The sequence below is a fragment of the Microcaecilia unicolor genome, chromosome 6 (genome assembly GCF_901765095.1).
Source record: "Microcaecilia unicolor chromosome 6, aMicUni1.1, whole genome shotgun sequence".
Classification (NCBI taxonomy): Eukaryota; Metazoa; Chordata; class Amphibia; order Gymnophiona; family Siphonopidae; genus Microcaecilia; species Microcaecilia unicolor.
Window position 1 is genome coordinate 166,709,336 of NC_044036.1, and position 15,929 is coordinate 166,725,264.

Genomic DNA, 15,929 nt, shown 5'->3' on the forward strand with positions numbered 1-15,929 from the left:
AAAAAAAAAAATGAGGCTTGAAACTTTTATAGTGCAGGCTACTTGGAGGTAAAGTCAGTGGTTTCATTCATGATGTTTACTATGTTACACTTGAATCAGATACAGACTTCTTTCGAAAGAGAATTGAATATTAACCAACCACTATATTACTTCCAATCCAAATACAGAATCTGAGCCAGAATCCCAGCTTTATACAGCAGAACAGAAAGGCCAGGCACTTTTTAAGATGACATAAGTAAAAAACAAAAAATCAGTTTCTAAGTCTGAAATGTGTTTGACACATCCTGAATTAAACATTTTTGGGAGCATTGGGTGTAATCTTCTACCTTTAATATAAGCATTTTACATACTTTGTAGTTACTGGTCGTCTGCAAGATATTTACAATTCAGAACCAAAACGAGAACTGGCCTTTCAGTGGGCTTATACTTGCTTAGACCATGTATTCTAGGTCAGTCCCCAAAGGCACCCAAGTATTCATTTTCTGCTCTGGGTAGCAGCTGTTCTGCCAGGATCTGACTTATTTCACTTATAGTGGTGTGAAATGCACAGTGCAGGGGCTGGCACTCGTAGAATGGCTGTCTGCCTGCTGGCTAGATTGTAGAATTGTATGTAACTAAAAATATTTTTGTTTGATTGCATAATTATAAAAGAGAAATAGAAATGCATAACAACACATTTAGAGGGCAGTTCTGTAACCGGGCGCCATAAGGTAGGTGCCTAGAAGTGGGGCCCCGGGCACTAATTCTATACAGCATCTGGGCACCCAGATTCTGTTATAGATTATAGTGTCAGTCGCATTTACACACCTACATTTAGGCATGCCCACTTACACTCTGTCAGTGCAGTACTTGTGCACATAACATACAGTATTCTATAAGTTGCACACTTAAGTGGAAGACACACGTTCCTCCCCCTGGGAATGGCCCCCTTGCTTTTATATGCTAAAGTGTTAAAATACTGCACAGCTAGCAGTTACATGCATGACTGCTGGTATTCTATAAACATACACATGTAATCGGTGCCTAACTTTAGGTGACTTGTTCCAGAATAAGCCTTATTTATGCCCCCGCCCATTACACAAAATGAGAGAACACCTTCAGTAAATAGGCCCCTCAAGCTGAGTGGTTTTAATAGTACTGGTACTTTACGTCTGTTTTATATAAGATTTTTTTCCCATGTTGTTTTGTTGAAAAGCCTTATAGAAATTAAATGTCTTTCATAATTTTGTGAAGTTTGTAATTTTCTTCCTCAAGAGGACAAGTGGTTACACAATGGAATTTTATAAAATAATTGGGCTTTAGTGATATTTTTAAACTTTCTTATAGTATGTGCTCATAAGGACCTTTTAATTATTCTGATATATTTAAAAATAACTGATTTAATAATACATTAGAACTGTAACTTTTTTGGTACATAGAATTAGAAATGTTGTGTTCTGAAATCATGTTCCCAAACTCCTTTCCAAGTGTGTTTTGAAGGCTCCCGGCAGGTTAAAATGAAACTGAACTTTGGGTCTTAGCATACAGTTTACATTTTAGAATTAGGTACTCCCAAAATGATACCCTCTATGCAGAATTATGCTCCACACCATTTTCTTAGTGAATTAATTAGAAGCAGCAGCAGCAAGAGTTTGAAATCTGGTCAAACCAGCTGAAGAAATCTAAAGGAAATTATAAAATATTCTGCATCTTGGAGCTGACCAGAGCTCTTTGAAAGCATCGTCAACCAACAACGGAAACTTCTGGATGGCAGTAGCCTTTCTTTTAGCTTAGAGGGAACAGCACAGAACATTTCAAGCTGTAGTTAAATGATCGCCTGCTTCATTTGTTTGCATTCATTAAAAGAAAAAAAAATGAATGTGCAGCTTTTAAGAACTATCAGACAAAAGAAAAGTATTTTTGATCCTATGATAAGAGGTACATGATTGTAGTTGAAATATTACAGTAATGGTAGAATAACAACTAAGCAGCAAAAGACAAACATCAGTGCTGTGAGAGTAAATTGGAACTGATGATGCAAAGGAATATGGTAGAATTGGGTCTCTTTTTCCTGCTAGGGCAGTAATGACACTACAACTGAGAAGAAAGCTAGACTGTGAGGACCATGTTTCAGTCTGACTGAATATACTTATAGTCTTATGTAGCATATGGATGTACTTTTAGCCACAAAGATAGCACAAGTACATAATTGGATTTTTTTATTTTGGGTGGGGTGGGGTGGGGGGGGGGTTTTCTTTTTGTTTGTTTCCTGTACTGGAGCAGGTACAAGGTCAGCAGGTACTTAAGGGAAAAGGAGCTTTGAAAAGTACAGGTTCTTTGCACCTGGGGTTGAGAGGTGGGAATTTAAAATTACTAGCCAGTGTACCTGAATGTAACTCACCTTGAGCTACTACTGAAAAAGGTGTGAGCAAAATCCAAATAAATAAAAATGTTGAGTTAGCATCAGGATGCTGGAATCTTTCATAGGGATCTCTTTACTAACCCTATATTCAACTGGCTTTCTATGCTCAAACTGTTCCTGAAATGGGAGAAAACTGTCACTTGTTGGTTGACAGGTGCTAATTCTCAACTGTCTATGGGCCCAGTGTTAGTTGGGTTATTTCTTTTTCTGGCTGGGTCCTTCCAGTACCTGGGTGTTATTCTTAATTCTGGTCTTCCTTTCCAGACCCATATCTCAAATGTTCTCAAATTTGGTGGTCTCAGTTTGTCACATTTTATTTGTTCATAATTTTCTCAACTTTCATGCAATAGACACTTCTCCGATTTCCCACCTAGGCTATCATAATAACTCAGTCTATGCAGCATGTCGTCCTCTCCAATTAAGTGGCTTTAGACACTTCAAAATGCTGCTGCTTAAGTCTTATGTAGAACGCAATTGATTGGATCATGTCACCCTATTATTATTTCATAGCCTATGTTGGTTTCCATCTCTTTCTGTCTTCTGTTCAAAATTCTATGCCTTACTCATAAAACCTACTATCAATGTTCCCTATCTGTCTTCTTTAACAATTTCATATACACCCTTTCACGTTGAATCCACATGCAACTCTCTTGTTACTTCACACCTCTACACAGTTAGGAGTCCTACACTAAGATTAAACATCTTCAATAAGCAATAACATGCATTAATACAGTGGTTTTCAACCAGTGAGGAGGTAGAAGGTGTCATCAGAAATTTGATATTGACAAACGTGTGCTTTCCTGAACCATTTGTGCCTGCAAGCTAGGGGAAACCAGAGAGCCAGGTGCTTGAACTCCCCATATCTGGTCCATAGTTCTGTTTCCCTACTATCCCCAATGATCACTGCTTTTACCAGCTCCAACTGGAAATGTTGCAGGTCTGCCATTCATAGGTTGTTTACTATATAGTTTGAGTTGCTAATTTTGCAGGATTTTGTATTGCTTCACAGTACTGGCAGGGGATAGATTTTGTTTTGCTGTTACTGAGGTGACACCAGAATTTAAATATATATTTGTTTTGCTTGACAAACTGTAATTTCTATGCTCTGTACAGATGCCACACTGAGTAAACGTTTATTGACGGTAATAGTAATTAGTCTGCCTACTATTCATTCTACTTCAAGCCAATACTGGTATGAGTGGAATATAAATCCCTAGTATTGTAATATAAACTGCTCAAATTAAATTGTTTGACTATTTTTATAGTTATTTTGTAGGCTGTGCATTTGTTTGAGACAATATAGGAAATGTCAACAATATTACCCATGTCGCTAGCAAATGAAAATGAGCACAAAAATGAATGTTTTTTCAGGTGCCAGCAATAGCACGCTTTCTTTTACAAAGTGCAAACTTTCCCAATGTTGCCCACATCTGTGAATAGTTGGTGCACATGCACACAGGAGTGGCAAAGAATGTGTACTGTTCACAAATTTTGTGAAGAGTGCACACATTACCAAGTGTGCGCTCTTTCTGATATTGCTTCCACTGGACTAAAAAAAAGAACATTCCTGGAAATAACAAGACATGAAAATTTTCTGGTTGCATATTCATATTTGTTCAGCTGTGAATTTGTGTTATATCATACACACAAACATTGTCAGGTGTGTCACAGTAATATGAATGCTGTTTTACAGCCTAACAGAAATAACCTCTTCAAAGAATATTTGACCAAAAACTTGCTTCTTTGTTTGTAATAAGTCATCTGTGCACATTCAATATAGTTTTTAAAAAAAAATTTTTATTGAAGGTTTGAATGTGAAGAGCTTGCTTGCAAAGGTACAGACCAAACTCTGCTGTATCAGAGTTTAGGATTCATTACATCAGTTATCTTATTTACTGCATTTTACAAGACAAAGAATATATCAACAGAGTTTTGACAGGACCAGGAGGGTGACGTATGAAGTAACACAGTAATTTAATCCAAAAGGGTATTAAGAGGCTGACTCCTCTCATTAATATTAGTAATGTAGTAGCTTGTCAGAAACAGGGGCCAGTGCAGTATTTAGGAATCTGCACACTCTATTCTTAAACCTGCAGTAGCCAGCATCCTGCACAATACTTATAAATATGCACACAGTAAATAGCTTCAAATCATTATCCTAGAACAGTATAAAATTAACAAAAATCAGTCTCCTCGGATTGCTAAATCATATCTACTGATTTTATATGCTTGTTGGTATACAGTGATTTATAAAGTTTATGGCGTCATAGTGACTATGCTTAGATTGTTACTGTAGCTCTGGACTAAACATCTCAATTTTCATTATAAAAAAATTAGAAAACTGAGAAGTAATGACAAAGTAGTCGTAGAGAAGACATGTTAGCTGAAGTTTCAATGAAAGCATATCTAGAATTGTGTGGCAGATTACAAAAATACTTTTTTGTGATCTCTGAAGGAGGCGAGGGGCTGGACAAGGAGAAAGAAAAGTGGATCTGGCATGGAATCACCCAGCCCGCAGTCCTCCTGCTGCTCCTTCCCTCATAAAATCCAACATGGCCTCTGTGTCCTACACACAAACAAACCCCCCCCCCCCCTTCACTTTCTCTTGTTTTCTCCACATCTGCTGTTCCTCAGGCCCTTGGAGACTGACTGGTGCTTTAAAACATTGGGCACCATTTAAGTTCACTTAAGACCCCCGACAGCAGAGAATGAAGAGTATGTGACCCAGTGCACTACTGCTGTCCTCTGTCTGCTTGACGTTTCATTGGCAACGAGACGTATCTGGGTGCAATGGTAGAAGATCATGTAGGTGATTGGGGAAAGAAATGGGTACAAATTCTGGACATACCAGTCAGTTCTCTGCACCAGGTGTCATTGTGACAATGGTGGGAGCTGTAGATTTGGTCCGGGGGGAGGTAACACAGGCAGGTAAAGGTCACTAAGGACTGCCTGATGTCCCCCATCAGTTTTGTTTTGTATCTGCCTGCCCTATTCTGGTCTTTGCTCTCATAAAAACAAATACATTTTCATCCACAAAATCATAAGACTAATATTGTACAATCCATGTGATACCAAACCATAATTGCTTTATGACTACAGCAATCAATCATACGGTGGCATGCAATTTTATCTTGAAATTCAGTCCCACGCATCACAGTCTGTCATGATGCACTTATTTGCCTAAAAGCAACAGACTAATACAATATGAAACGCTGTTGCATAGTTCACTTTCTATTAGTTCCCAAGTTAAGACCTCTTATTACACTTAGCTGGTTTCAGATGCTATCGAAGGTTTTCCTTGCCCGCTGCTTTAATGTATGTATTTGTTTAGCAAGAAATGAGCATTCAGATCAAAACAGCCTGCAAAAAAAATTAGTACATTAAAAAGAATATAACACTGCAAGTTCTTTAAGTTCAAACTTCCACCATAAGCAAACTTACATAGAAAATTATTCAAGAAGGTAATGTGGCAGATGTAAACTAACAATTGCAAAATGCCATGCATGAGATTCCCATTTATTTTAATGCTGTACATTTCCTGGGAGTTTTGTTTATTTAGTTTAGTATTCAGCACTGTGTGTAATTATGGTTTTACAAATGCTCCATTATGTGGATGCTGTGGCACCAGCAGGTGGCTCTTCTAGTGATAACTAGACGACACCTCAACAGGCACACAAGAATGCAAAGAATTCTTAAAACTCTGGGATCTACACGCACCTAATCAACCAACACACGAAAAAGGACACACACTGGACATCATTACACATAAATTCGACCCAGATTCAACTCTCCTACTTACAGATACAAGATGGACACCCACACGATGGACAGACCACCACAAAGCATATGTCTCCCTCCACTGGCGAAAAATACACAGACACGCAATTAACAAACATGAACGAACAACATACACCACGAGAGGAAAAATAGACCCCTCAACATTCTGGCAACAGGTCAACAAATACAGACACCATTCAATTCCTCCAAGAATGGGACGACATATGTAAGACAACACTAGACACAATCGCCCCAATCCAAACCAGAACATCACACAGGATAAAACCAAACTCATGGTTCACCGAAGAGCTGAAAAAAACTCAAAACAAGTCAGAAAACTAGAACGCACATGGAACAAAAAGAAAGACGAACACACATTGAATGCCTGGAAATCACTCCGGAGGAAATACAAATATACCATTAAACAGACTAAAAGACTACACTATAAAACAATGATTGGACCAAACTACAAAGAAACACACAAACTCTTCTACCTTGTAAACAAATTGCTAGACACCACACCAGTCACAAACAACAGCAAAAATACACCAGGGGTCGACGACCTCGCGAAACACTTCAAGGAAAAAAAATCATACAACTACGACTTAAAATACCCACCAGCCCTACTGAATACGCAACACTCCTAAACTGTCTAGACCCAGAAGACGGAATATACTCAGCAGACAGGATCTGGACTGAATTCGAACTACTATCAGAGGACCTCATCTCTAAAACGCTCAAAAGATTCGCCAAATCCCAATGCAAACTAGATATCTGCCCAAACAACCTCATGAAATTAGCCCCTCAACAATTCATAATAGACCTAACTAACCACATGCATTTCATGCTACAAAACGGAATTTTTCCAAAAGAAAAAGGAAACATTTTACTCACCCCAATACCCAAGGACACAAAGAAAAACGCAAGCGAAATAACTAACTACAGACCAGTAGCGTCTATACCACTAATAACCAAAATAACCGAAGGGATGGTTACCAAACAACTCACAAACTACCTCACCAAGTTCTCCATACTACATGATTCCCAATCAGGATTCCGGTCAAATCACAGCACAGAAACAGTATTAATTACCCTAATGACCAAATTCAAACAAATGATTGCAACCGGCACGAATATACTCCTCTTACAATTTGACATGTCAAGTGCTTTTGATATGGTAGACCACGGAATCCTATTACACATTCTCGAATATTTTGGCATCGGAGGCAATGTCCTAAACTGGTTCAAGGGGTTCTTAACCTTACGCTCATATCAAGTCACATCAAACTCAACTACGTCTGCTGCATGGACACCTGACTGTGGAGTACCGCAAGGATCCCCTCTTCCACCAACTATTTTCAACCTAATGATGACCCCCCCCTGGCAAAACTTCTATCAAGAGAGAGTAATCCACCTAAGTGGATGAACACAAACTCCCACGTGCAAAACTTCTGTCAAACCATAACCCGTACACATATGCCGATGATATAACGATATATATTCCATTCAAAAAAGACATAAATGAAATCTCTAACGAAATCAACCAAAGTCTACACATCATGAACACCTGGGCAGATGCATTCCGACTAAAACTGAACGCAGAAAAAACTCAATGCCTCATACTTACCTCCCAATACAACACGAATAAATTTACCGCCATCAACACACCTAAAATAAATCTGCCAATCTCAGAAACTTTAAAAATCCTTGGAGTCACTATTGACCGCAACCTAACACTCGAGACTCATGCTAACAACACAACCAAAACAATGTTCTACTCCATGTGGAAACTGAAAAGAATAAGACCATTCTTTCCAAGATCTGTCTTCCGCAGTCTAGTACAATCACTCGTACTCAGTCACCTGGATTATTGCAACTCATTATACGCAGGATGCAAAGAACAAATACTGAGGAAACTACAAACAGCCCAGAATACAGCAGCCAGACTCATCTTCGGAAAACCAAAATACGAAAGTGCAAAACCCTTACAAGAGAAACTACACTGGCTACCACTTTCAAAGTGCATACTTTCAAAGTATGCACCTTAGTCCACAAAATCATTCATGGTGAAGCCCCTGCATACATGTCAGATTTAATAGACCTGCCACCCAGAAACGCCAAAAGATCATCCCGAACCTTCCTCAGCCTCCATTTCCCTAAATGCAAAGGCATAAAATACAAAGCACTGCATGGATCAACCTTCGCTTACATGAGCACACAATTCTGGAATGCACTGCCACGCAACCTGAAAATGATCTATGAGCTGACCGACTTCCGCAAACTACTGAAGACTTATCTATTTGAGAAAATCTACTGCAAGGATCAAAACACATGAAGTCTATACACAATTACAGATACGCATCAATACAATATCTTCTGAACTCTCTTCCCCCGCATAATCACCACTCTTAAAACTCTATCCACAGATAAAATTGTTAGACCTTTATATTCCCTTGATATTGTCTTTCCCCCTCTCAATTCCCCTACCGTTACTTTCTGCTGTTCTATCCCCATATGACATCCTGAATTTACTCTGTCTTCCCATAACTCTTCACAATGTAACCCATAATCTTACTGCAACTAATTGTATTACCATCACTCATAATGTATTGTAAGCCACACTGAGCCCGCAAATAGGTGGGAAAATGAGGGATACAAATGCAAATAAATAAATAAAATAAATAAATAACTGACTGGAGCCCCCATATCAGGGGCGTAGCCAGACACCCAATTTTGGGTGGACCCTGTCCCACAAGTGATTTGGTCTCTGCCTCTCTTGCCTGCATGCCATATGGTCTCTCAAACATTCCCCCTCCCCCGCATACCTTTTAAATAGCAGATTTTCACCGGCAGCGAGCAGCAACTAATAAACACTGCTCATGTTGACCCCACAGCAACTTCCTGTTTCCGCATAGGCGGGAATACATCAGAGGGAAGGCTGTGGGGCCGGTGAAAGCAGTATGTATCAGCTGCAGGCAAAGATGCTATTTACAAGGTATGCAGGAGGGACAGTTGATGGGAGTTTTTGGCTGGTGGGGCTTAGGGATCCCTGCCAGCCACATCATAGGTGTGCTGCTACTGGGCAGGCCTGAGCCCAAAGTGGGTGAGCCTGGGCCCACCTTTGGCTACGCCATTGCCCCATATCTTGTTTTTAAGCTAGTAAGGCATGAAATCAACAAGTTTTAAAAAAAAAACCTTGAAAGGTTTCCCAGCTTAAAAACAAGATATGGGGCTCCAGCCACAGTTATCACTAGAAGAGAGTACCAAAAATCAGTAATATTAAACATCAGCAAGAACCTTTTCTATATTAACTGTACATGAATCATTTCTAATAGGATCTGAAATTTTATGTGGATGCTATGGCAGCAGCAGGTGGCTCTCTTCTAGTGATGTGGCTGGAGCCTCCATATCTTGTTTTTAAGCTGGGAAAGTGTTTCAGGGTTTTTTTTTTTTAACTTGCTCTTTTTTTTTTTTAAATATGTTGAATTAAGTGACTACCAAAAATCAGTAATATTAAACAGCAGCAAGAATCTTCTATATTGACTGTATATGAATCATTTCAAATGGTATGTGAAATTTTCCTTATCCTCTATGTGTTCATTCTGTAATTGAAATCTCCATTTAAAAACTAGCAGAAATCAGCATTCACTGAATGCAAAGAAGCCCATGGGGATTGAATGAGCTTCTTCACATTCAGCACGCTGCTGCTTTGTAAAGGAGCTCATCTAAGTGATGTCATCCAATGGAGCCTGGTGTGGACACTGACTAGCTAGATGATGGAAATTTCTAGCAGCATCCCACCATGCATGCGCTGGTGCCTTCCCATCTGATATGCAAGCGCAGGTTCCTCAGTCTTTTTTCCAGAGAGCATGGAGGATGTGTCATGTTCCCCTCACAGTGCATTTTTTTCTCTATTACTGGAGTGTCTACCCTTGCGGATGTTTTGTACCTTTTGCAGTTCTTTTATCCTTAATCTTTTATTTTGTTTCGTTTTAGTTTTTTCGGCTCTTCCAAGTTTTTTCTTTTTTTGTGAGTTACTAGGCGTGATTAGGCTGGAGCACTGACCTCCATTTGGATGCAGCCCCTTTTTACAGTTCACAATTGAGGAGTTTAATTTGGCCATGATTCATTTTTTAATGTCTAAGATAAACCCCAGTGGCTTCAAAAGGGACACCCAATGTAATCTAGTGATTTCTGTGACAGACCCACTTTCTTGGCACAGAGAGCTTTGGGTATGATCATGAGATTAACTCTTGTTCTCTTTGTTTGCAAATGCGGTTGAGGACACAGAGGGTGTGGCAGGTCCAGCAGGAAAGACTTTTTGGCTCCTCAAAGGCCACTCCATTGACATCCGCACCGGAAGCATCAACCTCGCTATCTACTCAGACTTCAACTAACACTGGGCGTGCACCGGGATTGAGGAGGTCTCCACCTCTCTCAATATTAGGTGCTAAAAGTAGGCCCCAGGACCGGTCAGCATTGGCCATGACACCAAATGCACCTACTGGTTTGATGTCGTCCTCGTCGCCAACACCTAAGGACCACGATGCTGAGTGGGGAACCCAAGCAGCATAAGCTTCAGTCCTCCTCAATGCACAGTGCCACAAGTGCTGGGGCATTGGCATTGCCGGCACCCAAAAAGTGTTGGCGAAGGGAGGAGTGTACCCCCTTTTTAGTAGAGGTACCAGTATGCAAGTCTCCAAGCAGCCAGGTTCCTGCTTCTGGTTCGGCACAGACTCCTCAGGCTGCCTTTGTCCTGGCTCCCTTGCTTTTGTCGATGCCTTCCTTCGATGAGCGGTACCAAACCATGCTCAGGGAGGAGCTGGAGCAGATACTGCGGTTGTACTCCTCTTAATATTGAGGCTGCTTGCAACAACTGTGGATCAGATCCAGATTTTTCCTGAGGCTCCTACCATGCCTGTGGAGATATCTTTGGCACCAGCGTCTCGAAGGGTGTCAACATTGACCAACGCAGTACCACTCGACGTCAGGGGAAGAAGCTTCCCCAGAGTCTGAAGGTAGAACTGTATCTCAGCACCCTTCATAGCATGGACATGGTTCTGCTGAGCTGGGGCAGGCACAGACTCAGTCCACTGTGCACAGTGAGGAGTCTTACTGGGACAACTCAAGGGACTCAGAAAACCCTCATTACTTCTTGGAGGAGAAGCCTTATGGGGGTTCCCTTCTGATCCCTCCCCACCTCAAGAGAGATGTAAATCTGCACGTGAGGGTCTCTCTTTCACCGGTTTTGTGAAGGAAATGGCTTCAGCCCAGAGCAGAAATGTTGTCTGTCCTGGACTATGAGTCGCCTCCTGGGGAAGGGGGTCACAGGACGTACCTTGCTGAGGAGACAGTCTTTTTGGGGACAAGCTGGAGGAGGTTGCTGACCTCCAGACAAACATATGGATACCATCCGGTCCCTGTCTCGACAACATCCAGCTACAATCTCCTTTTCTAGGTTTTCAAGTGGGCCTAGTCAGCAACCCTACTACTCTGAGGCACAGGGTTTTGCCACCTTCTCACTCTGCCCAGCAGGCCCAGGCCTAGTGCTCTCAGCCTCATTAGTCCTGTCCGCAGAAGTGCTAGCTGGTTCCCCAGTCAAAGCAAGGGACAAGCTTTTGACTGGCTCCAGAAGAACATAGCTGCTGTCCAAGTAACCATCCCAGCCTACCGGTATGGGGGAGGCTGAGATTTTTCCACCAAAGATGGCGCTTTGTAACCTCTGAAGGGTGGGTCCTACAAATCATCTCTGTTACGCCCCACATTGGTGTCAAAGACCACCAAATTGCCCACCAGGAGCATTGTTCAGCTCTTGGCACAAGTAGGTACTTGTAGGAAATTTCTGCCCTTCTACAGAGCAATGCGGTTAAATTTGTGCCAGCAGAGAAAGAGGGAAAGGGATTCTATTCCAGGTACTTCCTTGTGCCCAAAAAAACAGGGGCATTTCATCCCATCCTAGACCTAAGGGCCCTGAACAAATTCCTTGTTAAAGAAAGGTTCAAGATGATTTCCCTTGGCACACTAATTCCTATGATTCAGGAAAGATTGGCTATGCTCTCTGGATTTAAAGGATGCCTATACCCCCATTTCAGTACTTCCCAGTCACAGGAAGTATCTCAGATTCCAAAGAGTGAACCACCACTACTAGTATCATGTTCTGCCATTTGGCCTCGTGTCAGCTCCCAGGGTATTCATTAAGTGTCATGGGATTTCAACAGTGTCCTCCTCACCTAGCTGATGAAAGCTCCTTTTGAGCCGCCACATGATTCCTGTCATCTGAAGTATTCAACCTGGAAAGTTCTGTTGTGGGGAGCAGTCAGCTTCAGGCCCTAGTAGCTGATCCACCTTATACTAAGTTTCATCACAATAGAGTAGTTCTCCATACCACCCTATCTTCCTTCCTAAAGTAGTGTCAGAGTTTCTTCTTAATCAGTCAATTGTTCTGCCAACACTTTTCCAAAAACCACATGTCCATCCTGGCTAAAGTGTACTTGCATACCTTAGATTGCAAGCGAGCCTTAGTCTTCGATCTGGAGCAGATTAAAACCCATAGGCAGTTGATCCAGGTTTCTTTTGATCCAAACCAGATAGGGGTAGGCATCGGCAAACACATGATTTCTAATTGGCTAGCAAATTGCATTTCCTTCATTTATGCCTAGGCTGGGCTGACTCTAGAGGGTCATGTCAAGGCTCATAATGCCAGAGCCATGGTGACATTAGTAGCCCACTTGAAGTCAGCCTCCAGACAGCAGATTTGCAATGCTGCGATGTGGTCTTCTGTCCACACATTCATATCTCATGACAGGAAGTCCTAAAGAATTCGTTCGGTGTCTAGAATCCAACTCCTCTCCTTAGGCCCAGTTTTCTTCAGTTCCAGGCTGCACCTTCACAACTAGTATGTAAATAGCTTCAAGTTAATTGACGTTTTGAGTCCCTATTGTACTAGAATTGCTTTCAGTGCATGGTAGCTAGGGATTCCCAGATGTAAGAATACAGACTGCTTGTCATTGGAGAAAGCGTAAGTTAGAGGTTTTTCTCTGAGGATAGCAAACCAAGTATTCTCACATACAAGGGGAGGTGGGAGGGTATTTTTTTAGCTTGTTTACATGACTAAGGAACCTGCACTCGCTCATCAGGCGGGAAAGCACCAGCACATGAACAGTGGGATGCTTTTCAAAATTTCTACAATCATCTCAGTAGTCAACGTCTGTGGGCTCTGTCCGATGTCACTCAGATTTGAGAATACATGGCCTGCCGTCCTCGGAGAACACCTGCTACAGGTGAATAACTTCACTTAACATGCAGCACAACGTGCCGACTGACTGGCAGCACGGGACCATTTAATGCCTCCTTTCTAACTTCAGCCTGATTACTGTGTGCTTATTTATTTATGTATTTAATTTCTATCCCTACCCATCCAAAGTTATAGGCGTTAGAAAAGAACATCCATAATGGATAAAAACAATACAATATACAATCCAAATAGGCATCTTTTATATAATAAGCATGGACACATATCAGCATAAAATAGCATATGAGAAAAAGAATGAGTAAAACTAATAAATATATGTCACATAACTTACGACAAAAAGAAAACTAAATAACAATGCACAGTCTGCAATGAAAAATGCTGGGCATGTTCCCACTAACTACTCCACGTTAATTTTCTGCAACTGCAAAATATAACCTAGTTTAGTAAATGGACCCCTTCATTTTTTAGTCATTTTCTTTTCTTTTTTCAAACACCTGCAAATTGATTGTAAATGTTCTCTGAAGCAATGAGACCAGTTTTCCAAAAACTTGTCTGCATGTGTTTCATACACTATTTTTTAAGTTCTCATACATTTCATTACCAAATGTGACTTACTTGAAGTCAGAACCTCTCAGCTTTTCATACTTTTTATGTTCCATGTTGTGTCGGGGGATTATATTTCCATTCCATTTCAAACTGTGGAGCTGATCTTGACCTGGACCAAATGCTTTTGTGGTATCTTCTGTATGTTCTAAAACAGCCAGGGGTGGAATAGGCTGGATAGCAAATAAAGTTCCATTGTTAGAGAAGATGCCTTGATGCTCAGTAAACTCACATGACTAAAAATAGGACATCACAAGCTTTCCACCCTTGTTTTTTATTTTTTTTTTTTTTAACACAAAGGGCCAGATTCAGTAAGTGGTGAAAAAGTTAGATTACTACTACTACTTATCATTTCTAAAGTGCTACTAGACGTACACAGCGCTGTACACTTGAACATGAAGAGACAGTCCCTGTTCGACAGAGCTTACAATCTAATTAGGATAGACAAACTGGACAAACAAGAGATAAGGGAATATTAAAGTGAGGATGATAAAATAAGGGTTCTGAACAAGTGAATAAGGGTTAGGAGTTAAAAGCAGCATCAAAAAGGTGGGCTTTTAGCTTAGATTTGAAGATGGCCAGAGATGGAGCTTGACGTGCCGGCTCAGGAAGTCTATTCCAGGCATATGGTGCAGCAAGCTAAAAGGAACACCATTAAGATGTGTGCTAAGCGCCAATTCTATAAAGGTCACTTAGCACTTAGCCCCCCCCCCCCCCCCAAAAAAAAAAAAAAAAAACAACAACATTTTTTGAGAACCACTATTGATAAAACCTTACTCAAATTTTTGTGCTGAGATTTAGCTCCATATTCACTGTAGGTTTGCCTTAAATATAAACAGGTGATCTCAGCTGCCCCCCCCCCCCCCCCCCCCCGAGTGCACTGGTAATTACCATGTAGGCTATTTTACCGCAAGTTAGGTTATTGTAACACAGGGTCTCTTTTCATTTGAGACCCTGTGCTAGAACAACCAGACGTGGGAAACTTAACCCAGCTTAATAGCCCACACTGATAATAACCCCTCTAACCCCCCCCCTTCAATTCACTGTTTTAACTGGCAAATAGTTATGAAAACCACTCAGACAGTTCTTCTGTACTGATATGAGCACATGCACTAAAATTTATTCTTTCGGATTCCAGACTTTAATGAGATTATGCTGAGATTTTATTTGCAACGACTTAACATTTCTCCCCATTTTAATGGTTTCCTTTTAGGTCCAGATCATGACTTTCTAGAATCAGATACGTATCCACCCTAAATCTGCTTATTAGGCACAGCTGTTGAACGATGTCCAAGACCCCCCCCTCCCCCCTCACTATGAAGGTGCTGTGAACTAAAATCTCCCCTGGCCTGGCTGACACAAAGTACAGAAGATGGACTTAGGAATCAAAGCCCTGCATATTAACGTGGTAAAAAATCCCAGAAGAAGGCCGAATTGGTCCCATTCATTCTGCCCAGTGGAGATTTCCACGTGCAATCTGACACCAACTCCTCTCCTTCTTCCCCACCCTTGCTTTTACCTGGCTTCTCAAGCCTTTTCCCTCCATATCCTCCCTCACCTACTCAAGCCTGTTAAAACACTGGCCTCCATTACATCTGCATTAAGACATCAACAAACAAGAATGCCCTCTGGCTCCAGTTGTTTTCCTCTTCCCCCCCCCCCCCCCCCCTCCCCTGGTGGCAGCAACAAAACATTAGTTTTGATGGATTGGTGACAATAAACAGCAACTCCCACTGAGAACTGATTACTATGTACTGCGGATATGTACCCATTTCCAAACCAGTTTTTCCCTAATTATAGCCCAGTGGTTCCCAAACCTGGTTCTGGAGGCAACCCAGCCAGTCAGCTTTTCAGTATATCCACAATGAATATTCATGAGATAGATTTGCATGCAGT

General features: G+C 41.2%; 1 protein-coding gene across 3 annotated transcripts in view; it reads right to left on the reverse strand.

The window, feature by feature from the left end:
• Positions 1-5,011: 5,011 nt before the first annotated feature.
• Positions 5,012-15,929, reverse strand: part of KIAA1257 (KIAA1257 ortholog) — a 126,038-nt gene continuing 115,120 nt past the window's right edge. For all 3 annotated transcript variants that reach the window (XM_030207946.1, XM_030207948.1, XM_030207947.1), the window contains exons 15-16: positions 14,046-14,206; positions 5,012-5,761 (exon numbers count right to left, since the gene is read on the reverse strand). In XM_030207946.1, coding sequence (XP_030063806.1) covers positions 5,752-5,761; positions 14,046-14,206 — 171 coding nt within the window. In that variant the 3' untranslated portion in view covers positions 5,012-5,751. The remainder of the gene's footprint in view (positions 5,762-14,045; positions 14,207-15,929) is intronic.